The following is a 22,874-nucleotide window of genomic DNA, read 5'->3' as shown; positions in this document are numbered from 1 at the left end:
TTGAATATAGCTCTCATAGTATTTGTTTATAAAAACCTTGGAAACATTCACTAGACATTATTATCTAATGACTGTATTGTTAAGGGGAGAATTGAAGCTTTCTTATTTTTGGTTTTAATTTGCTTGCTAAAATTTTGGTGTTAACCGGGAGGGCCCAGGGCAAAAGCAGATGAGAAATGTGCTCTGTGACACCCCTCTCATTTCTTTTTTTAAAAAATTTGTTTTTGGCTGCACTGGGTCTTTGTTGCTACTTGAAGCCTTTCTCTAGTTGTGGAGAATGGGACTACTCATGCAGCGCTCAGGCTTCTTATTGTAGTGGTTTTTCTTGTTGGAAAGCATGAGCTCTAACATGGGCTCAGTAGCTGTGGCTCACGGGCTTTGTTGGCTCCGCAGCATGTGGGGTCTTCCCGGACCAGGGATCAAACCCATGTTCCTTGCATTCGCAGGCAGATTCTTAAGCCCTAGAGCATTAGTGAAGTCCACCCCTCTCATTTCTAAATTTTATTTTCTGCAAGTCATTCATACAGAGAGGGTTGACTAGATTTACAAGATACATTGAAAAAAAGGGCAGTTTCTTATCTCTTCTGCCACTTTTCCTGTTTTTACTGACTCTTCTGTATCTGTTGCTTTGTCTCTAAGTACTATGCTATTTCTTAGTTTTTTGTCACTCTTAAGAATTTTACTTCACATTATGAAGGGTGAATTTCAGTTCTTTCCTCCTACCCTCCCTCAGGTATACTTACCCTCTCTACATCCACCAAACCTAGTCATGTCTTCATTTTGATTAGGACACCGTTGTGTTTCTTCTGTCACTGTGCATGCCGTTCACAGCTCATTGTTTATATTTGGTGAACCATGATGACTTTACCTCCCCGCCCCCCACCCCCACCCCATGGTTTCCCGGGGTTTGTCTGACTTTCACCTGGGTAGTTGTCTGTATGCATCTCCTGCGCTTGGCTGTCTACATACTGCCAGGTCAGGTATGTCTCCTTGAGCCTGCCCTTCCCGTCCTCACCAGCCACCTCTTCTGCCTTTTGCTTTATCATCCTCCTGGGGCTGCACTGCATCTTTCTCGGCAGGTGCACCTACTGATTCTTGGAGACATCGTCTTTCTTGGTTTTCTCCCTCACCAGTAACTTTCTGAGGAAAGATGTGGAGAAGAATAGTTTTTTGAGTCTGAGAATATCTTTATTCTCTCTTGATATTGATAGTTTGTCAGGGTCTAGAAATCTAGAAGTCCTTTTTTTCATCCAAAATGTGGAAGCTAATGTGCCTCCCTCCCCTAATTAAGTCCCAGCTTTCAGTGTTTCTAGTGAGAAGTCCATAGTCACTCTGATTTTTTGGTCATACGTTGTCACTTTGCTTCTCTTTGTTCTCATCGTTGATCTGAAACTTGATAGTGGACCTTATGTGAGACTAGTTTCTTATGCATTTGGAGGGCCTTTCACAATGGACCCTCATGTTGTCTAGTTCAGGGCAGGTTCTTTATAATGACCTCTTGGACTAGTTGATCCTCTCATCCTCTTATTTTTCTCTCCCATTTATGGCTTCTTAGTTTTGCCCTGTGAGTAATGCTGCGGTGAAATTGGGTGTGTAAATATCTGTTCCATTCCCTGCTTTCAGTTCTTTGGGTATATAGTCTGAGAAGCTGGAGCAAGTGGTAATTCTTTGTGTAAGTTTTTTGAGGAACTGCCATTCTGTTCTGTAGCTGTTGCACCAGTTTGGATTTCTGTCAGCAGCGTACATCCTTGCCAAAAATTGTTATTTTCTGGTTTATTTTGATAAATAGCCATTCTAATGGGTTTCTCATTGTGGTTTTGATCCTCATAGAATTTTTGTTGGAACTTTGTTGAAAATGAACTGACCATTAATGTAAAGATTTCTTTCTGTTCACTTCTATTCCATTGATCTATCCATTGATCTATTCCATTGCCTGTCCTACTAGTAGTACATTGTCTTGATTAATGTAACTGCGTAGAAAATTTTGAAGTCAGAGTTTGTTCTTTCTAAGATTGTTTTGGCAATTTTGGGTGCCTTACATGTCCTTGTGAATTTTAGGTTGTATTTGTCAATTTCTGCCTGAAAAAGTCACCTGGGATTTTGGTAGGAAATGAATCTGTAATGAGTTTGGGCAATATTATCATCTTAATAACATTGTCTTCCAATCCATGAACATGGAATGTCTTTCCATTTTTAGAAGTGTTTAATTACTTTAAATGATTGCTCAGTAGTGTCCAGAGGACATGACTTGTGCTTCTTTTGTTAAATTTATTCCTTGTGTTTTCTCTTGGTGCTATTCTAAGTAGAATTTCTTTTCTTATTTTCAATTTCAGATGGTTCATCATTAATGTATATAGATTATAGTTTTGTTTTTTTTTTATATTGGTCTTGAATCCTGCAACCTTGCTGAACTCCCTGGTTCTAATGGTTTTACTGTGGACTTCTTGGGATTTTTTAATACAAGATATGTCAGCTGCCAGTAGAGAGAGTTTGTACCTCTTAATCCCCAACTACATATAATCCCTCACCCTTACCTCTTCCCACTGGTAACTGCTAGTTTGTTTTCCATATCTGTGAGTCTGGTTTTTTGTATGTTTTGTTCACTAGTTTTATCTTTATTCCACACATAAGTGATGGCATACTGTGTTTGTCTTTTTCTGACTGGCTTATTTCCTTTGGTATGTTATACTTTCATTTTCATTCATCTCAAGGTACTATCTAATCTCCCTTTTATTTTCATCTGACCTGTTTGTTATTAGGGCTGTTCTATTAAATTCCAACATTATTTCTATTTGTTATTCATTTCTACTTTTGTCCTGTTATGGTCATAAATCATAATTTCTGTGTTCCATGGTTTTAGTTCTTTGAAATTTACTGGAGCTTGTTTTATGGCCCAGTATGTGGTCTGTCCTAGAGAATATTCCAGGTGCACTTGATAGGAATCTGTATTCTGTTGTTATTGAAACATGCAATATCGAAATCGTCTCTTAATACGGATGACTTATTTCTCTCTTCACTTCTGTCACTTTTTGTGTTATATATTTGGAGGCTCTGTTCTTGAAAGTGAAAGTTGCTCAGTCATGTCCAACTCTTTGCAACCCCATGTGAGCTATACAGTCCATGGAATTCTCTAGGCTAGAATACTGGTGTGGGTAGCATTCCCTTCTCCAGGGAATCTTTGCAACTCAGGGATTGAACCCAGGTCTCCCACATTGCAGGCAGATTGTTTACCAGCTGAGCCATGAGGGAAGCCCTTGAATACTGGAGTGGGTAGCCTATCCCTTCTCTAGCGGATCTTCCTGACCCAGGAGTCAAACCAGGGTCTTGACCTTTTTGTATCATATATTTGGGGGCTCTGTTCTTAGATGCCTATAATTACGTCTTTCTGATAAATTGATCCTTCTGTCAATGTAAAATGTCCTTCTTTGTCCCTGATAGTACTTTTTGTCTTGAAGTCTATACTGTCTGATAGCCACCCTGGGTCTCTTTTGAACACTTTTTTCCATGGATTATCTTTTTATATCCTTTGGCTTTCAGCCCTTTTGTCTTTGTGACTGAAATGAATCTCTTGTACACAGCATACAGTTGGGTCTTGATTGTTTATTGAGCCTGAAAATCTTTGTCATTTAATTGAAGTATTTAATTCTATTCATATTTAATGTACTACTGATAAAGTAGACTTTATTTCTGCTATCTTACATTGCTTTTTGTGTTTTATATGCCAAGACTTTTTTATTTTTCTGTTCTTCCAGTGCTGCCTTATTTTGTAATAAGCAGATACTTTCTAGTATGTCAGTTTAATTTTCCTTCTATTTTTTTATGGAATTATTAGTGTTTGTTCTGGGAATTTCAATTTACGTCTTAAATTATAGCAGTCTTAATTTGAATTATTATTATTAATTTTAGAATTAAAAACTTTACTCCTACATAGCTCTGTTTTCTTCTCTATTGCTGTTCTTTTTAATGCATATTACATCTTTGTACATTATAAGCTATCCAGCATATAGTTTTCTAATTACTGCTTTGTGTAAGTGTCCTTTTAAGTCATGTAGGACCAGAGGACAGTAAACAATTAAAAAAAATTTGTACTGTATTTTATATTTACCTATGTTTTGTATTTGTTGTTGTTTAGTTGCTAAGTTGTGTCTGACTCTTCTGTGACCCCATGGACTATAGCCTGCCAGGCTTCTCTGTCCTTAGGATTTCCCAGATAAGAATACTGGAATATTGGTTGTCATTTTTTTCCCCGGGGAATCTTCCTGACCCAGGGATTGAATCCAGGTCTCCTGCATTGGCAGGCAGATACTTTACCACTGAGCCGCCAGGGAAGCCCGTGTTTTATATTTATATTTGTAGTATTAGTCACCTCTTGTTATCTGTTGGGGATTGGTTCCAGGACCCACTGTGGATGTCAGAAGTTCATTGATGTGTGAGTTTGTTATATAATTGGGGTAGTACTTGTGTATAACGTATGTGTATACTTTAAATTGTCTCTAGATTACTTATAATAGTACCTAATACAATGTAAATTCTATGTAAATAGTAGCTGGCATGTGGAAAATTCAAGTTTTCGTTTTCAATTCAGTTCAGTCATTCAGTCATGTCAGACTCTTTGCGACCCCATGGACCACAGCACGCCAGGCCCCCCGTCCATCACCAACTCCTAGAGTTTACCCAAACTCATGTCCATCAAGTCGGCGATGCCATCCAACCATCTCATCCTCTGTTGTCCCCTTCTCTTCCTGCCCTCAAATCTTTCCCAGCATCAGGATGTTTGATTTTGGAACTGTCTAAAATGAAAAAAAAGTCTTTTTGATCCACCATTGGTTGACTCCCTGAATGTAGAACCCATAGACATAGAAGGCTGACTGAACTTTTACTGGTGTTCTTTATGTCTTCATGTGAATCTGGGCTATTGTATTGTGTTCGTTCATTTAAAGCTGAAGGAGTCTGTTATTTTATTTTTTGCTTATTGAGAAATGTCTGAAATTCTCCTTCATATTCTTCTACTACCCAGGTCTGCACTTTATTATATTGGCAGTATGGCTTCATGTAAAGACTGAAATACTTTTGGTCCAGAGACACTTCTCTGCTTCATTTTTTGAAGGGTAATTTTCTTGGGTATAGAATTCTTGGCTGAGATTTTTAGGTTTAGGGCTTATATTCCCACAACTGTCTGATTTCCATTGTTTTAAATGAAAAATCAGTTGTTAGTGTTATTGGGGAGCCCATGTATTGCGACAGATGGCTTCTTAATTGTTGTTTTCAAAGTATTCTCATGGTCTTTTTTAAAAAACAATTATATTTTTTGTTGTGCTGGGTCTTCATTGCTGCACTTGGGCTTTCTCTAGTTGCAGTTAGAGGGGGCTGCTCTTTGGTGTGGTGCGTGAGCTTCCCATTGCAGTGGCTTCTTCTGTTGCAGAGCACAGGCTCTGGGTGCACAGGCTGTAGTAGTTGTTGTACAAGGGATCAGTAGTTGAGGGGCACAGGCTTCATTGCTCTGCAGGATGTGGAATCTTCCCAGACCAGAGACTGAACCTGTGCCCCTGCTTTGGCAGTTGGATTTGCATCCACTGTACGACCAGGAAAGTCCTTCTCTTGGTCTTTTCTTTTCAGTACTTTGCTTTTCATGTGTTTGGGTTGGAATCTCTTTTAAGTTTATCCTATTGCAAGCCTGTTGAACTTCCTCAATTTGGAACATTTTTGGTCATTATTTCTTCACATATTCTTTTTGTCCTTTTTCCTTTCCCCTCTCCTTCTGGGATTCCCATTGAGTGTATGTGGGTATAATAAGAAGATAATCTCGTAGGCTCTATTTATTATTACCTTTTCCTGTTCATTTTTCTTCTGTTTTTCAGACATGATAGTGTCAATTGACTCATCTTCAAGTTTGCTGCTGCTTTGTTCTCTGAGATCACTCAAGTCACTGTTGAGCCTCTAGTGAATTTTTAATTTCAGTTGTCTATTAATTTTGAGAATTTCCGTGATTCTTTCTTGGGTTTTCTGTCTCTACATTGATATTCTCTGTTTGGTGAGACCTTGGTTCTTATATTTTCCTTTATTAATAATGGTTGATTTCAGGTATTCATCTAGTTAGTCCTTTAAGGTTAGTTTCTGTGACTGATTTTTTTCCCCTGTGTATGGGCCATATTTACTTGTTTCTTTATGTGTCTCATAAGTATTTTGTTGAAACTGAACACTTAAGATTATGCATTGTGACAATTTTGAGAATCACATTCTTCACCTCTCTTCAGGCTTGCTGTTAGTGGTGCTTATCATTTTTGTTGCTCACTGCTTACTTAGTGACTTCATAATTCTACAAAGTCTGTATATTTGGTTGTGTGTGGCTACTACTGTCTTCTCTGCTTGGCTGGGTTAGTGTTCAGCTGATGATTAGAAGTTTCCCTTTCGTTGTCTTTGCTGAAGGCTCTCTGTGTTGGAACATACTTTCAGTGTTATGGCAGGCAGTTTATACATTTCTGCCTTTAGATATCTTTACTGCTGCTTGTGCAGAGTCTTAAGGTCAACCAGAGGTGAGACATTAGTGCCGTAGTCCTTCGTGGGCATGCACACAGCCTTGCCCATGTATGTGATCTTGTACATTCCCAGGAATTTGTCAGAGCTTTTCAGAGTTTCCTGAGAACATCTCCTCTTCCAGTTTTTCCTTGTAAGTTTTTTTGACAGTTTCTTTGCCTGGAATGTTATTGCCATCTCAGGCAGCTGCCGTGTTAAACAGTTGTGAATTCTTTTTGACTGTGGCCTCAGGAAGAAAGATCTCTCACTGAGCATGCTCTGAATGAGGTCAGGTAAAGACAAGCCCTATGAATGGGGGTTCAGGAATATGCCAGACAGATCATCAGAAAATGACAGTTATCAGCCCTGGGATTTCTTTGGAAGGAATGATGCTAAAGCTGAAACTCCAGTACTTTGGCCACCTCATGCAAAGAGTTGACTCATTGGAAAAGACTCTGATGCTGGGAGGGATTGGGGGCAGGAGGAGAAGGGGACGATAGAGGATGAGATGGCTGGATGGCATCACTGACTCCATGGACATGAGTCTGGGTGAACTCCGGGAGTTGGTGATGGACAGGGAGGCCTGGCGTGCTGTGATTCATGGGGTTGCAAAGAGTCGGACACAACTGAGCGACCGAACTGAACTGAACTGGGAATGGGGATTTTTTAAGGGTCTCCAGGCTTCTTCAACTCAGAATTTCTAGTGGTTGTGAGTCTGCTGGGTTTCAAACTGCCATGATTGTGAGGCTGTTCGTTTTCAGCCTGAGTTGAAAATGGAAATAGGGCCCTTCCAAAGCAATGGAAAGCTTGCTGTTCTTACCAAGATTCAGCCTTCTTTGCTTGAAAAATGCTTGGATTGTTACAAGCCTTTGTTTAATTTCCAGAGTTTTGGAAAACTTGATTTTGTCTGATTTTGCTGATGTTTTCTTTACTTCCTTGAAGGACCAAATTTTCAAAGGTTCTTATGGTACCTTTTTGAAAGGATCCTCCCTTGTTTGCTTTTATGACTATAATATTTTCTCATTTATTTGGAGATGTAAATAATGTATTAAAAAAAAACTGATCATAGTCTCCCCTCTAAATTGAGGGGCTTCCCTGATAGCTCGGTTGGTAAAGAATCCGCCTGCAGTGCAGGAGACCCTGGTTCAGTTCCTGGGTCAGGAAGATCCGCTGGAGAAGGGATAGGCTACCTACTCCAGTGTTCTTGGGCTTCCTTAGTGCACTGCTCAGCTGGTAAAGAATCTTCTAGCAATGTGGAAGACCTGGGTTTGATCCCTGGGTTGGAAAGATGCCCTGGAGAAGGGAAATACTACCCACTCCAGTATTCTGGCCTGGAGAATTCCATGGACTGTAAAGTCTCTTCTCTAAATTGAAGTTTTGGGGTATCTGTCTGTTCAGTTTAGTCTCTCTTTTTCATATTAGAAGTTTTGCTGATGTATCATAATCCTTGGTTACCTGCTCATATTTAAGAGTAGCAGACTGAAAAGCCAGTTATAAGCTGAATGTATAGGTAGAGCTTGTTTACCATGAGACTGCTAGTATTTGCTTTTAGGACATTATTTTAAAATTATAAGCTATTCTAAGATGGGATAATTTGATCACACTTTTGCAGTAAAATAAACACCAATTGTGTTGAGTTGAATACAAAATTTAAATTCAGAAAAACCAGGGTAAAAATGGTATTGGATTATTTGTCAAACTAGTGAAGAAATTTATTTTATATTTGAGATCCACAGATTTAAAATTTAAAAAGTGCAAAATATTGGTGTCTTCAGCAGGTAATCATTAGCTATGTATTCAGTGTCTCTGAACATATAAAACTCACCTGTTAGACTTGTGCAGATTGATAGGTTCCAAAAGAGGCATTTTGTATAGCTGTGCTCAGAGCAAATAGACAAAAGCCATTCTTAAGGGAGGTTTATTGGCGTTGAACTGTCATGAAGCCAGATTACTGCTCCCTGAAGACGACCATCTTGACAGGAGCCATGGTCTAGGCATTACTGAGCAGTGAACAAGGCAGCTGTGAGACAGGAACATGAAAGCAGGGGGAAGGCATGCCTGCCTGCCTGAAGTAACTCTGAATTAAGGTGCAGGTGCCAACAATGGTAATCATTTTAGCATTTTCAGGCCTGGTTGTTGGGCCTGCTGGTTATGGGTAATGTGGCCACTGTGAGTAGATATCACCTGAGGTCTGCATAGAGTTTGCAGATGCTTCCACTGTTGCCATGGATAATGGTGAATACTCTCCTAGGAATGGAAGAAATACTCACCCCCTCCCAGTGATTTCAGGAAAAACCAGATGGAGATCTCCTTTGTCCCTGCTGGGCAGACTTGCAGGCCTGCTCACGTCAGAGGGTATAGTTGTGACTCAACAAAGTGGTAACTTGGTCAGGGCAGTCCCCGGCAACCTGTATGGGGATATTATTTATGGGCTTGTTAAGCCATTGGGAGTCTTTGTACTTAGAAAAGGGAAGGCGATGGACATCTTAAGAACTTGATTCTAAGACATCTTGCCAGATTTTCAGTGAAACCTGGAGTAGAAAGTGAGTGGTAGTGTTACTCATCTGGTCCAGGAGTGACAAATCTTTAATTCAGTGCCCATTGTGACTCATTGGTGATAGCTGTCTGGAGCAGTTCTGAGGAGGATTCTGAGGGTACATCTGGGTACCTGGAGAGATGGGTTGAAAAGATCACTATCTGTCATGAGATGGGAAGCAGGAGAGGCAGTGCATCAGGCTGGTTCACCTCCTTCATTTTACCTCTGTTTACTGCTGAGTATTTTGGGTCCTCTGTATCTTAGAATGTCACAGTGTAAGTAGACTAGAATGAAGTAGAGATAAATAGGCGCTCTCGATGGTGGGAACTTTCCAGTCTCAGCACCCAGTTAGCTCAGTGCTGGCCCAGTGAATGAATGCACGTGTGAGTTGACACTAGAGTGTGTGAACTACCTGGCTTTCCACCTTTAGGGTGGGGGGCAGCAGCAGGTACCAGCCCTCTTATGTGGTGACATCACCCTCTTGCATGACGATGCTTGGTGTGCACAGAATACCAAAGATGATACAGGTCCCATCCCTACTCCCAAAGGGCTTCCATCCTGATTTGAAAGGAAATCAAACCTGTTTGAAGTGATTAGAACTTGTATGACAGGCTGGTTTGTAAGAAAGTGCTAACATTTCTAGTCTGGTCGCTGAAATGGGTAGCGCAAGTTTGAATGCAAAAATGCATGACTTTGTAATCTCAGCCTTTATGCTTATTCCAATATATCTGTATTTTGCTTGGAAAAGCCTTTTATTTTCTTGACTTTTCCTACAAGGTAGGATTCCAACCCATCCCAGTTCCTCACATTTTTGGTATCACTAGGATGGAATATTTGGACTAGTTAAGGAGTTTTGCTGCTTTCAAAATGTCAAAGTTAAAGTGATCCAATAATAGAAAATATGTATCATGTGGATTTTTAAGCTGAAGATTATCCAGTCACAACATTTACTTTTAGACAAGTTATAGCATTTTTTAAAAATAAGCAGAAGTCACAGAAAAGGCTTTGTATTGTAGTATCAATGCATTCTGAAAATCTGTACTCCAAGTTATCAGCAGTATGTGCTTAGAAATAGGAGAAACAAATATTTTTCATGATGCATGCATTTTGTTTGGAGATGTCACAGTTTAATATAATGTCTGAGAGCCTGGCCTCTGGTTCTTACTCTTGGGGCTGGCATCACCACCCTGACCAGCTGTATCACTTTAAGTAAGGGGGTCTGGATTTCTCCATCTGTAAAATGGGTATGATAATTTATAATTTCTTATACAGCTATTACAAGAATTAAAGGAGATCTTTCAGTTGGAGCCATTAGGTCAGTGCTTGGCTTAAGCATGGCTCATTTCTTGTTGGCATAGTTACTGTTATTAGATGGGTCTCAATGAGTAAGACTCAACTTCACATTAGTGTAAAATATAATTGTAAACAGTGATGGTTAATAGTTTATATATATATTTTTCATACAGGTTGAATGTAATTTTTACAAAATTTGATGAAGTCCAAAAATCTGGAAACATGATACAGTCTGCGAATGGTGAGTAGAAAAAGCAACCATTCTACTTGTGCTTTTCCAGGTTTGCTTTTAGCCTAAGGAATGCTATATTCTGATTCTGAACAGCTGGATTTGATATTGTGCTAAGTGTTTCTGGGTGTGAGCATTTAATCTCCATTTACCCACCTTCCCAGGCTGGAAAAGATGATCTTGTCATTGACTTTCTTCCACAACCTACACTGAATCCATTAGCTAAATTATTGGCTTATTTTAAAAATGCATCCAGAATCCCAAAGATTCCCAGTGTAACCACTGCTCTTCCTCTGGTTCAGGGCATTGTGGCATTTTACCTGCGCACTTGTGGCAGCTCCTAACCAGGATGGTTGGTTTTACTCTCTCAAAGCCTGCTTTTCACTCAGCAGCTAGAGTGATCCTTTTAGAATGCAGTGCAAGTGATGTCAGTCCTTTGTTCATTCAGAATCTTCTGAAGGTTGCCCAGCTCAGGGGCTCACGGGTGTGCTGCGGCCTGTGTGGTCTGGTGCATTCCCCCATTCTGAGATCATCTTGTATTGTTCTTCTCAGAAGTTCTCTTGGCTCCAGCCCATTGGCCTCCTAGCTAATTTGTAACATTTTACATTTGTCCTGCTTCAGGGCCTCTGTGCTTATGATTCCTTCTGCTTGAGACACTTGTCCCTGGCTGTCATTTAGGGCTGCCTTCTTACTCCATTCAGATCTCAGTTGCAGGCTCCCTTCATTACACAGATGTCAAGAACAGCGTACCCAGTATTGTGAGGGAATGCACTCTGTACTCACCCTGCTTGATTTTCTTTCTTAATGTATTATAGTATTACAAAAATATCTTTTTGTTTGTTCATGAGGGTAGGAATTTTGTTTATTCTCTTCTTTATCCTTAGTGCCTTTTGGGAATCATCAAAAAGTCTGTTGCCATCAAGAACTTTTCTAGTCTTGGATACCTCATTGTATCATAGCCATTTCACAATTGCTGGGGATCTTAGATCATAGTATAGTTTTTACATTTTGAGGTTGTTTTAAAAGTTTGAGTGATTTCTCCCAGAGTGACACGGTACCTAAAGGCAGAGTAGGGACAGAATCCAGGTCTTGTGACTCATACTCCAGCTTGCATACCCATTGTTGTTAGTAAGGAATTGTCTTTAAATAGCTTGTTTCTTATAAAACACTTTTAATAACCCTCATTTCTTTTTTGTACATTTGTAAAAACATAGCATTCAAAAAAAGATTAATTATGATTTAGCTATCACCAACAAAGTTATTTTTCTTTTCTAATTAATTTTCCTGTAATTCTATAACTTATATTTAACCATGGCATACTTTATATTTTGTGTGTGTCTGTGTAGTTTGTGTGGTTTTCTAGTTTAAAACTTGTTGGCATCAAGATAGAAAGTACTGGGCAAAGAGGTAGGAGGGGTGGCAGAAACTGAGTTTGTGCTTCCTGACTTTATTGTATGTGAGACAGCATCTCATTATAATGCTGACACTGGGGACAAAGACCACATCCACATTGGAGGCCTGCCTGGAGGATTTTGTATCTATCAAGTCAAGGTAGTGCTCACTTGTGTTCAATTCTTTCCAACCCTATAGACTGTAGCTCCCCTCACCAGGCTTCTCTGTATGTATATCTATACCTATACATACATATATTAATACACACACACACACTTTATGAGTATTTTTTCCTCTGTTTTATTGAGAGATAATCGACATACATTGTATAAGGACTATATAAGTTTAAGGCATACAGCATGGTGGATTGATTCATGTATACTTTGAATATTCTGTGATTTTTTTCTTTTAATTTATTTTTACGTATTTATTTTTGGCCTCACTGCACATACCATGGGGGATCTTAGTTCTCCCACCAGGGACTGAAGCCATGCCTCTTGCATTGGAAGCACAGAGTCTTAACTCCTGGATCGCCGGGGAAGTCCCTATTCTATGAGTTTTAATGAACATGACAATATGAATCCTGTGGCTTTGGGTAGTTCTCAGCAATGTTTTAATCTAATTGTCTCAGTAAGAATATTGCCCCCAGTTTCCTTATTTTTGTGGAATGTGGGTGTGTGTGTATGTCCGTGTATGTGTATGTATGTGGTATAGAGGTAGGGTTGAGGGTGAAAACAGTTCTGTTATGCATCTATATTAAAAACAGACAGTTTGTAAGAAGGCCTTAACGCAAAATTTATTAGAGACTTGTTCAGCTTTTTACTGTAGAGGCATACTTAGAAGATACTGTGGGTTTGGTTCCCGACCACTAAAATAAAGCAAATACTGCAATAAAATGGGTCATGTGAAGTTTTTCATTTCCCTGCACTTATAAAGTTATATTTGCACCAAACTAGTTGTTTTTAGTGTGTGATAGCATTATATCTGAAAAAAAGGAAATGTATGTACCTTAATTAAAAAATGCTTTATTGCTAAAAAAGGATACTATCACCTTGACCATTCAGTGAGTCATAATCATTTTAAGATAGTAACTTTAATGATCACTGATCACAGATCACCATGACAAATAGTACTAGTAATGGAAAAGTGACACAGAGACACGAAGTGAGCAAGTGCTGTTTGGGAAAATAGCTTCAGTAGATTTGCATGTTGCAAGTTTGCCACAAACCCTTCAAGTGAAAAAAAAGGAAGGAAGGAAGGAAGGGAGGAAAAAACATTGCAGTGTTTGCAAAGTGCAGTAAAATGAGAGATACCTGTTGATTCGTATTCTTACGGTTTTAATTGTTAGAGCCAGAATAGAATAATCTAAGGTGTATGTATAAAGGCTTTAGAATTCCTAACCCAAATAATTTAAGTCTGTCATCGGTAACTTTGGGAGATCAGTAAGATGTTTACTCACTGTCATCTACAAGCAGGAACAGTTTTGAAGTCTTTCAGATGTGTATTCTTTTCCTTTTCTTGCCTAAGTGCACTGGCTGGAAGCTTAAAGTAAGAACGGTGAGAATGGAGCTCCTTGCCTGGTTCCCAGTCCTAGGTATTTTATGACTAAGTTTGATGTTAACTGTAGGTTTTTGATATTGCTCATTGATTCCTGTTCATCTGAGTTTTTATCACAGCTAGGTGTTAGAATTTTTCCCCAAATCATCCGCCGATTTTGAATATTAAGATATAATTCATACCGAAAGAATTCACCTTTTAAAAGTGGTTTTTCATATATTCAGAAAATCTTATCACCACTATCTAATCCCAGAATATTGTCATCAGCCCCAGGAAACCTTGTGCCCATTAGCACTAACTAGTTCCCTTTCCTTCCGGTCCCTGACAGCCTACCTTCTGCAAAACAGCAGATTTGCCTGTTGTGGACATTTTGTATAAATGGAATCATATGGTTTATAGCTTCTTTCACTTCACATAATGTTTTCAAGGTTCATCCGCCTGGTGTGTATGTATATGTGTGTGTGTGTGTATATATATATATCAGTATTTCATTTCTTTTTATGGCTGAATAATATTTCTTTCTATAATTATTCTGTGTTTTGTTTATCCACTCATCAGTTGAAGGACATTTGGGTTGAGGTTTGAGTTTTTCAGCTGTGGTGTTTTCAAGATTGTTTTGACCCTTCTGGGTTCCTTGCATTTCCATATGGATTGTAGGATCCTGATAGGGACTATGTTGGACCTGTAGACCATTTTTAAGGAATATTGTCATCTAAACAGCATTCAGCCTTCTAGTCCATTAACATAAGATACCTTTCAGTTTATGTAGGTCTTGCAGTTATTTCAACAGTGTTTTGTAGTTTTCAGTGTACAAGTCTTGCACTGATTTTGTTAAATTTATTCCTGGGTGTTTCATTCTATTCCTACATATCTTGTTTTTTGGTGGTATTGTAAATGGGATTGTTTCTTCATTTTATTTTTGGATTGTTTAATGTCAGTATATAGAAAAATAGTAGAATTTTATATTTGATCTTGTATTTGGCAATCTTGTTCAACTTGTTTATTCTCTTGATTTTCCCCTTCAGTGGCTTCCTTAGGATTTTCTATTTACAAGATCATTTAATCTGTGAATAGAGATTGTTTTTTACTTTCTAATCTGGATGCCTTTTAGGGTTGTTGGGGTTTTCCCCCCCCAAAATGCTTCTTTGGCTTCTGTTGAGCCTGATGATATTGTGAGTTACAGTGCTTGATTTTTTTTTTAAATGGTAAACTGTTCTCTCATACTTGGAAATAAATCCCACTTGGTCCATAGTGTACAGTTCTTTGTGTACAGTTCAGTTTGTCATTACGATGTTGAGGAATTTTGCATCTAACTTCATGAAAGAGGTTGGCCCACACTTTTTCTCACTCTCCTCCCCCAACTTGTCTGGCCTATTTTGAGTGTCTTTCAGTAAAACCAGGCATATCTATATGTCTTCATCTAGTTTTTCTCGTTGCTTTGCCTCTCTCTTCCCCTGTACAGCACTTACCCTGAGTGGTTTGCGTCAAAAAACACAAAATTCAGCTGAGTAAATTTTAACAATCTAATTGGCTTTATTGAATGAGTCTTGAGTTGGGCGGCATCCCATCTGGTGAGTGTGAAAAGGAAAGATTTTTAAAGGTAAGACAAGGAGGTCATAAACAGAAAAGATTATTTCAGGCTAAAGTAATGCCCCTGTGGGGGATGGGATGGGGCTGTGTGGCAGTGACCTCATCTTCCTCTGGGGGCTGGAGGACGCCCCAGAGACAGATGAGCTCATTGGTGCAGGCCGGGAAATTCCTGACCCACCACAGGACACTGCAGTCAGGGAACGTGGGCGCTGCACTCTGGTGGTGGGGCGTAGTGTAAGTGCCTGTGTTTTGGGCCTGTGGGTTTTTTTTTAACATCTGTATTCTGTGTCTCAGTCTCTTCACCTTGTAATCACTCCTTGGCCCTCTAGTCTCGTGGTCCCGTCATGTCACTGAGGCAGCCGCCGGCACTGTCACCAGGTGGCCTCTGTGCTGCTCGCCCCGCTGACGTTTCCCAGTCTGCACCCAACTGAGTCACTCACCTTGCCTCCTCATCCTTCCTCCTTGGCTCCTCTGGCCTCACCTCATTCTGATTTGTTACTATTGTTGGGCTGTTCTTTCTAGATGTCCTTCCTTTGTTTAATGTCTGCCACTTAAATTCTGAAAGCTTAGTCCTAGGCCTGTTTCTTTCTCAGGCAGTGCTCTCCTTTGGGTGGTAATTATGTATGACTAGAACTTCATTGCATTGGAGAAGGAAATGGCAACCCACTCCAGTGTTCTTGCCTGGAGAATCCCAGGGACGGGGGAGCCTGGTGGGCTGTTAGTCTATGGGGTCACACAGAGTGGACATGACTGAAGCGACTTAGCAGCAGCAGCAGAACTTCATTGACTAGCCAGATAATGCATCTCTTGCCCACACCTTGTCTTAGTGTTACTAAGCGATGTGAAGGAGCTGCCTGTCTGACATTTCTTCTTGTATTGGAGACATGTATCTAAATCCAGATTCACCTTCTTCCTGTTGTTCAAAGACAAAACCCCAGACACCTAAACGCAACCTTATCCTTGATCTTCTTTGTACGTCTTCCACTGTCTGTCCAGGCATGTAAATCAGAACTTGCCTGTTGTCCCAAAGGCCTCATCTTCCTCCCTGCCTGTATGTGTCATCACTGGTTCTTGTGGGTGTTGACACTTCTCACCGTCTCCAGCACTCTGATCCCATCTATCTAAAACCACCTGCTCACTGTCCTTCTGCCTTCCTCCTGCCTGCCCCCATCCCCAAGTCTGTTCTATTTGTTGTAGGACATTGCCCAAAGGAGAACCAACTTTTTTCTCTTGAAAATTGTTTTGTAGTGGAAGAGACTGAGGCCAGAAGATCTACTGTTCCCTTCACCCAGGACAGTATTAAAAACATTTAAATATTACCTGCACTGTCACTTTGATGTTCGTTTGTGAAGTATTCACTTTTCCGAAGTCTGAGCAGATCAGACCTGCACTTTCTTGGAGGTGGACACAGTTTGTAGCCAAACTCTATGAACACACAGTAGAGTGGGTGCTGCTGAGCAAGAGGTCTTCTGACCACCCTTCCCTTTTCATTTCTTTGTTTGGAAAACATTAAGTGTACATTAACGTAGATAGATGAGAGTAATGGACCCCCGTGTGGCCACCAGCCAACTTCACCAGTTGTCAGCATACAGCTTGTCTTGTTTTATCTCCCATCTGTCAGAAATAATGGGCTGTATGAAGAAGAGCTAGAATACATTATGTCATTCAAGTCAGATTCAAGATGCGAGCATGGCCCTTTATATTGAGTGTATTTTAGTAGAAACATTAAAATAGAAAGTAAGCATCAGTTCCAGATTAGGTATATTCTTTTTATAAATTGTGCAAGTATTAATCTCCTGAAAATATCCAGCCCATTGTTACCATCAGCTTCCAAGAACAGAGAAAAACAGTTAAAATTGGTTACTCTGTTTCAAGAGAAAGGAAAAGACATTAATAATGCCATGTTAGTTCTGTGATGATGGTAGCTGGAGAGGGTGGGCTTCAGTCCCATAAAGGGGTTAGTTGAAGAGTCTTTCAGAACATTTCTGTATTGCAGGCAGATTCTGCCTCCTGCCCTTCCTGCTTACTTTTTTCCTTTTTTAATCTTTTTACTATTTCAATTCATTGCTCTCAAGGTAACCCAAATCCTTCCCAGTCTGCTGTAGCCACACTGTCTAGCCCTGCAGCCTCATCTCAGTCTGGCCACCCCCTTGGGCCGCCTGTGGTTCCCTGTCCTCTTTATCCTTCCTCTTAAGATCCTGGTATAGGACTCTGCTTTCTCCTCTTAGTTCACCACTTCTCACTTTGTCCAGCTCAGCTGTGTGACTGAGAGCACATTGCTTCACTCCTGGGAGCCAGCTTGGTCCTTCGTTGTGCAGAGTAAGTGAGATCAGATGTCACATCTCCCAGTACAGCGCCTGGAAGGGGGTTGGTGCTCAAAGTGATAGGTTTCTCCTCTCTTGCTCCATTTTCTGGGTATATTCATTTTTTCTTAATTATAAAGAACATCGTTTGAGAATAACTGTCATACTTCTGTTTCTTGTGGAGTATTGGATTATTTTGGACTTGTTGTCTTTTTTGGACATTTCAGGTGGATGGAACATACAGTCAGTGTTGATTTCTGTGTAGCTTATCTCACTTGACAGAACGTTTTCAGAGCTTGTGCATGTTGTGGAGTGCATCAGTACCTCTCTTCCATTGCTTGGCTGGGCCACATTTTGTTTATTGTGTTCAGCAGACATTTGGATGGTTTCTTCCTTTTTGGTATGGTGAATAGTTTACACATTTTTGTTGAGCATATGTTTTCAATCCTTTTGAGTATATACCTAGAAGTAGAATTGCTGGATCCTGTGGCATTTCTGTATTCACAGAATTATTCCTCCTATTGAGGAACTGTCAAACTGTTTCCCATCACGGTTTCCCCATTTTTTATTTCCACCAGCGATGTGTGAGGGTTCCATTTTCTCCACATCCTCTCCAGCAAAACAAAACATACACTGTTTTCTTTCTTTTTTAAAAAAAATTAGTCATTGTAGTGGGTGTGAAGTGGTGTCTCATTATTTTGATTTGCATTTCCCTCATGACTAATGATGTGGAGTGTATTTTCATGTACTTGTTGGTTGTTTCTACAAACGATCTTATTTGAAAAGCTCTATTCAAGTCCTTTGCCCATTTCTAAATTGGTTTACTTGTGTTTTTATTGTTGAGCTATAAGAGTTCTTTTCATATGCTAGATTATAAGACTCTTACTAGATATTTGATTTACAAATATTCTTTTTCCAGTTTTTGGTTGTGTTTCACTTTCTTGGCATCTAAGTTTTTAATTTGGATGAATTCTAATTTATCTATTTTTTGTTGTTGTTGCTTGTGAACAATAAAGCTCCTTTAAGTAAGAAATAAAAGCTCTGGATTTGAGCTAAGTTGAAAGGAACTATTAATGTAATAGCAATACACTTAGGGAAGAAATGGGTTTTGTCCTGGGTTGTAATTCTCTTGACATGTTCAAAACTATGTTTTAAGGTGTGTAATTGATTATATAAATGCCAAAGACTTGATTTTTCACAAGTATTAGACTTGTGACGAAAACAGCAGTGAAAAAGCATCTGAGCAGCAGTTGGGGGTGAGTGACCTGGCTGTAATGGAATACTTCATCTTTGTGTGATTCTTTTTTGTTGCTAGGTTACCTGAAGGCCTTTGAGTTTTGAGTGGCAGGAATATGAGAGTTAAAAATATGTTGTTTTGTAGATGTTTCTTTTTTTCCATCTCCATGTAATTAGCAAACCCCTTGAAGCAAAAATTACAGTTTTTCCTTCTATGGGTTTCAAAAAGCAAATTATTTTCTATGTACATTTTTAAATCATGCAGATGTGCGTATGCTCATGGGAGAATTGGATTTTCAGCATGAAAGAGCCAGTAATTATAGACTAGTCATTGTCCTTTATCTGCAGCCACTTAATGATCTTTAATTGGCGTTGATTGAAATGAGGCCCATAGATGTTAATTTGGTTAAAAATGTGCATGCTTTTGAGTTTCTTGAGGAAAGCTAACATGCTTTTGAGGAAAGAATGAAACTATCATGCTGGTTAAATCTATGAAAATTCTATAATAAATCTGTAGCTAAAGAAAAGTACTTATTTGCTGACAAACTATAAACTAGATAATAATCATAAAATTATTGACCCTAACCCATGAATGTATCTAGGGTATCACTTTGCTGTAAAATGCAGCCTGCCTTCTTTTGTTTTACTAAAATAATTTGTTATTTGAAAAGTGTTAGATATCATTTCTAAGTTGTTGGAAATGAGAAATAAAAGTGTGAAAGCAGATAGACTCAACGTGAATTGTTAGGTAAGCTCTGAACTGTTGTCCAGTGTAGCTAGGACAAAGCATTAATTTAAAGGTAAATTGATGGTCTTTTCTTTATTAAGAAGCTAAACCATTATTGTATAGTATTTTAAAACAGTGATTGTGAGTAAGTGGATCAAGTGCTGATAATGGGCTCCCCCTGCTTGTTTATTAGAGTCTGCATATTACAAGGCTTGGGATTCTGGTTCAGTGTCTTAGAAAAGTGTTTCCATAGTCACGGCTGTGGGGATGATATATCACAAGACTGGCAAGCTTGCTGTGCTGCCCAGGGAGACCACCCCCTAGAACAGCCTGGAAGAGACTGTTTCCTGATGCCAGCTTCAGTAGCTCAAGCTGCAGGTGACAGCTTACGTTATCATCCTCCGGGTGGAAATAAGATAGCCTTTGTACTTTATTTTTATTTAAAGTTTATGTTAAGAAATTCTCTTTTTCCATGGGGTGGGGGTTGAGCAAGTAGTTGGTTAAAATTTTTTTCCACACCAGTTTTAAAGAAGGTTCTCTGACATGAGTAACGTCAGCTAGAGAAAGGCCCCTGCCCCTTAAACAAGTCACTGTTCTTTATAGGGTAGGCTTTTATTTTGGAATAGGGCGGCCGCTGTCCTTGGTGCTTGGATCGCACTGGAGAAGCCTGTGGGTGGAGAGTTTGCTGAGGCGTCAGGGGCTGTGTGTGAGCAGGTGTAGCTTTCAGAGCAGTGTTTTTACTTGTGCCTCCATCACTGACAGTCATGACCGCTGGGAAAGGTAGGCTGTTCTAATATATTCTGGAAAGTGTTTGTAATTACTGCTGTTTAACTCAGAAAAAAGATATTTATGGTATTTTATCATTGCTTTGATAACTAAAGATCATGGGTGAAACAGGCAAATAATTGTTATGACTGTTTGCATTGAGGCAGGGAAAAATTTTGAAACTTGTGGCTATGTTAATGTTTATGTTGACCCTCAAGGACTAGGAGAGAGGAATTGGGCACAGGAAGCTGAGATTAGCTGTGTTTTCATCAGCCTCTGGGTATTTATGTGCTTTTTAACTTTTTCCCTGTCTCTTGTATTCACAGTAAACGGCTCATGAAAATAAATTCTTTTGCAATTACAAGACATTTGCTAGTAAGTATAGGCTGTCTTTTTTTTTTTTTTTATTATAGGCTGTCTTGAAAGGAATCTACTATAGTTTCCCAACAGAGGGTAGAAAAAAGTACATATAAACAGGGTAGTGGAGGGGTTGAATCTGTCTTGAGAATCATTGTATAAAAATTTTTTCCTTTTTAAAGATTTGCATTTTTTTTTTTAATGTAAAAATGGAACTGGAAAACTATGAAAGAGGCATTGTATATCACAGGTCTTAATTGATTAGCCTTCGGTCTTTCCACGGAGGTTTGGCCCAGGTTTTGGGAACATTGAGAGGATGTGAAAGAGCTCCATGTGAACAAGGTTTGTGTTGGAAGAAGAATGCTCCATGTCTTGCTTTCCTGTGGGATGGGTTTCCTGGCAGGCTTTTAATTCGTTGTCTCAATGTTTCCAAACCCTTCAGCTGAAGCAGGTATTAAGCAGAGTAAATTGTGCACAGTAACAAGTGTTCATTTGTCTCCCTGTGGGGAAGCTGGCGTGCATGCAGCTCATCTGCTCTGTGTTCTTTTGTCCTGGATGGTGAAGGTGTGTATCTGTCTTCTGAAACTTAGTTTAGTTGAGTTTGCTGAAAACAGTCATACTGGAGTGCTGGATTATGCTTGTTAATTATATTTTAAAATTGAGAATTGAAAGCATATACTGCTAGTGCTCATTTTTATTTCCCTCCTTATTACAGTATTCTGTAATCAGGTTAAGTTGCTGTAGGAAATCAATACCCGGGAAGGAGAGCTAAATAATTCATGTGCTGAAGTGACCTCTTTCAGAACCCATCATTTGAGGATTTGGAAGTGTGTTACTTAGAAGTAGCATTTGTTTTATGTTGTATTTTACATTTTTTTTTTAAACAACAGGGAAATATAATTATCTAGTAGGTGATTTTATGTTCAAGATTATGGAGAAAACCTTATGGCTCTGAGTTTAAAATAAAGACTATTCTCTCATTTGATAATTCCTTTCAGATGACCTACCTCTATAGTCACTGTTATCTGGAATGCAGGCTTTAAAAGCACTGGTACCTTTTACCCTAGGGAGCTGCAGATGCAGTAGGAAACAACAGTTAAATGCTGTTTATTGTAGCAGGGCATATTCGAATCTTCCTCTGTCTGCCCATGTTCAATAAGGAGCCCACAACAGTCTGCAAAATATAATGCCAACCATTTTCTACTATGGTGGTGTGTATTTTAGTATTTTCAAAGTGTTTTTCCAAATGTCTTTTGTTTTTATTTTCAGATTTTCCCAGCAGCCCCATGAGAAGTAGGTGGGGGGACGGGAGGTTTGAGTTCTCTAGCTGGGCTGGTGGCCCTGGACTTGGCCACCTTAGACCTACCTTCCTGCCAGCAAGTGTCACCCAGCTGTTGTGATAAAATCCTGACTTTAGTTTATTTTTTTGATTCTGAAATTGTGCCATTTTTAATATAGATGCCTTAGGGAATAATTAAAAACTGTAAGCATTCAAAGAAATATTATTAAAATAGGCATTAGCCCATTTAGACAAATAGTATTTTAGACAGTTTGAAAATATGCCATCCCTAATCAGTTGTTCGCTCAGTGATGGATGGGTAGGAGGTGAGTGGGGTGTTCTGGGATTGGAAATCATCATACGAACATGGTGAGTTTGTTTTTGAACGCAGTGTGGTCTTCTTGGAGGGGAACGTGCAGGGGAAGATGGCAGGGGCCTTCTGGGCCATTCTAACAAGCTGAGGCTTTTGTTGCAGGCTGTTCATGTCTCAGATTTCAACTGGGCAGAGACTGAGGCAGGGTGACCAACTTTAATGTTACCACATGTAACATAACAATAGCCAAACAGCTCCATTGTCTCTCTTGTTTCAGAAAACAAGGGACACTTAACACCAGTTACAAAAAAAGAAAATTAAAATGATGTAATTTAGAATAAATGCTGTCTTTTTAAGTGAAATAAATTTACCTCTGAGACATTTGGAAGTTTTTCCTTAAAGTTCTCAGTTTGGCGCAGACTGGTTAAATTATCCAAAAACTGTTACTTGTCCTGTAAGTAGGTTTGGGGTCTAGGTGACTGAATCATAAGTGGAGAAGTGTGAGTAGGTGTGTGGACTTCAGAATCCCTTTGTCTGAGTGTGTGTATGTGTGTGTGTGTAGGGGGACCTGGGCAGGTGGCTGGTCTGTGAGCCCTGGTTTCCTTGTGTTCCAAGTGGGGGCGGTTAGTGACTCCTGTGCCACTCCGAGGAGTGAATGATGCACGTAACCAGTTGGTATGGCCCGTGAATACTGTCTAGTGTGTTACGGGGGTGCAGTGGCGGAGCATCTGCCTGCTAGTGTAGGAGACGCAGGAGATTCAGTTTCAATTCCTGGGTTAGGAAG

The 22,874-nt window shown here is 39.5% G+C and overlaps 1 protein-coding gene across 8 annotated transcripts in view; it reads left to right on the top strand.

Annotated features, from left to right (window-relative positions):
* CLASP1 (cytoplasmic linker associated protein 1) overlaps positions 1–22,874 on the top strand; it is a 275,326-nt gene that overhangs the window by 117,703 nt on the left and 134,749 nt on the right. For all 8 annotated transcript variants that reach the window (XM_010860818.1, XM_010860819.1, XM_010860823.1 and 5 more), the window contains exon 8: positions 10,516–10,583. In XM_010860818.1, coding sequence (XP_010859120.1) covers positions 10,516–10,583 — 68 coding nt within the window. The remainder of the gene's footprint in view (positions 1–10,515; positions 10,584–22,874) is intronic.

This window comes from Bison bison, unplaced genomic scaffold, assembly GCF_000754665.1.
Source record: "Bison bison bison isolate TAMUID 2011002044 unplaced genomic scaffold, Bison_UMD1.0 scf7180017864471, whole genome shotgun sequence".
In the NCBI taxonomy this organism is placed as follows: domain Eukaryota; kingdom Metazoa; phylum Chordata; class Mammalia; order Artiodactyla; family Bovidae; genus Bison; species Bison bison.
Note: the sequence above shows the minus strand (reverse complement) of the source record. Positions and strands in the feature narration are given on the sequence as shown.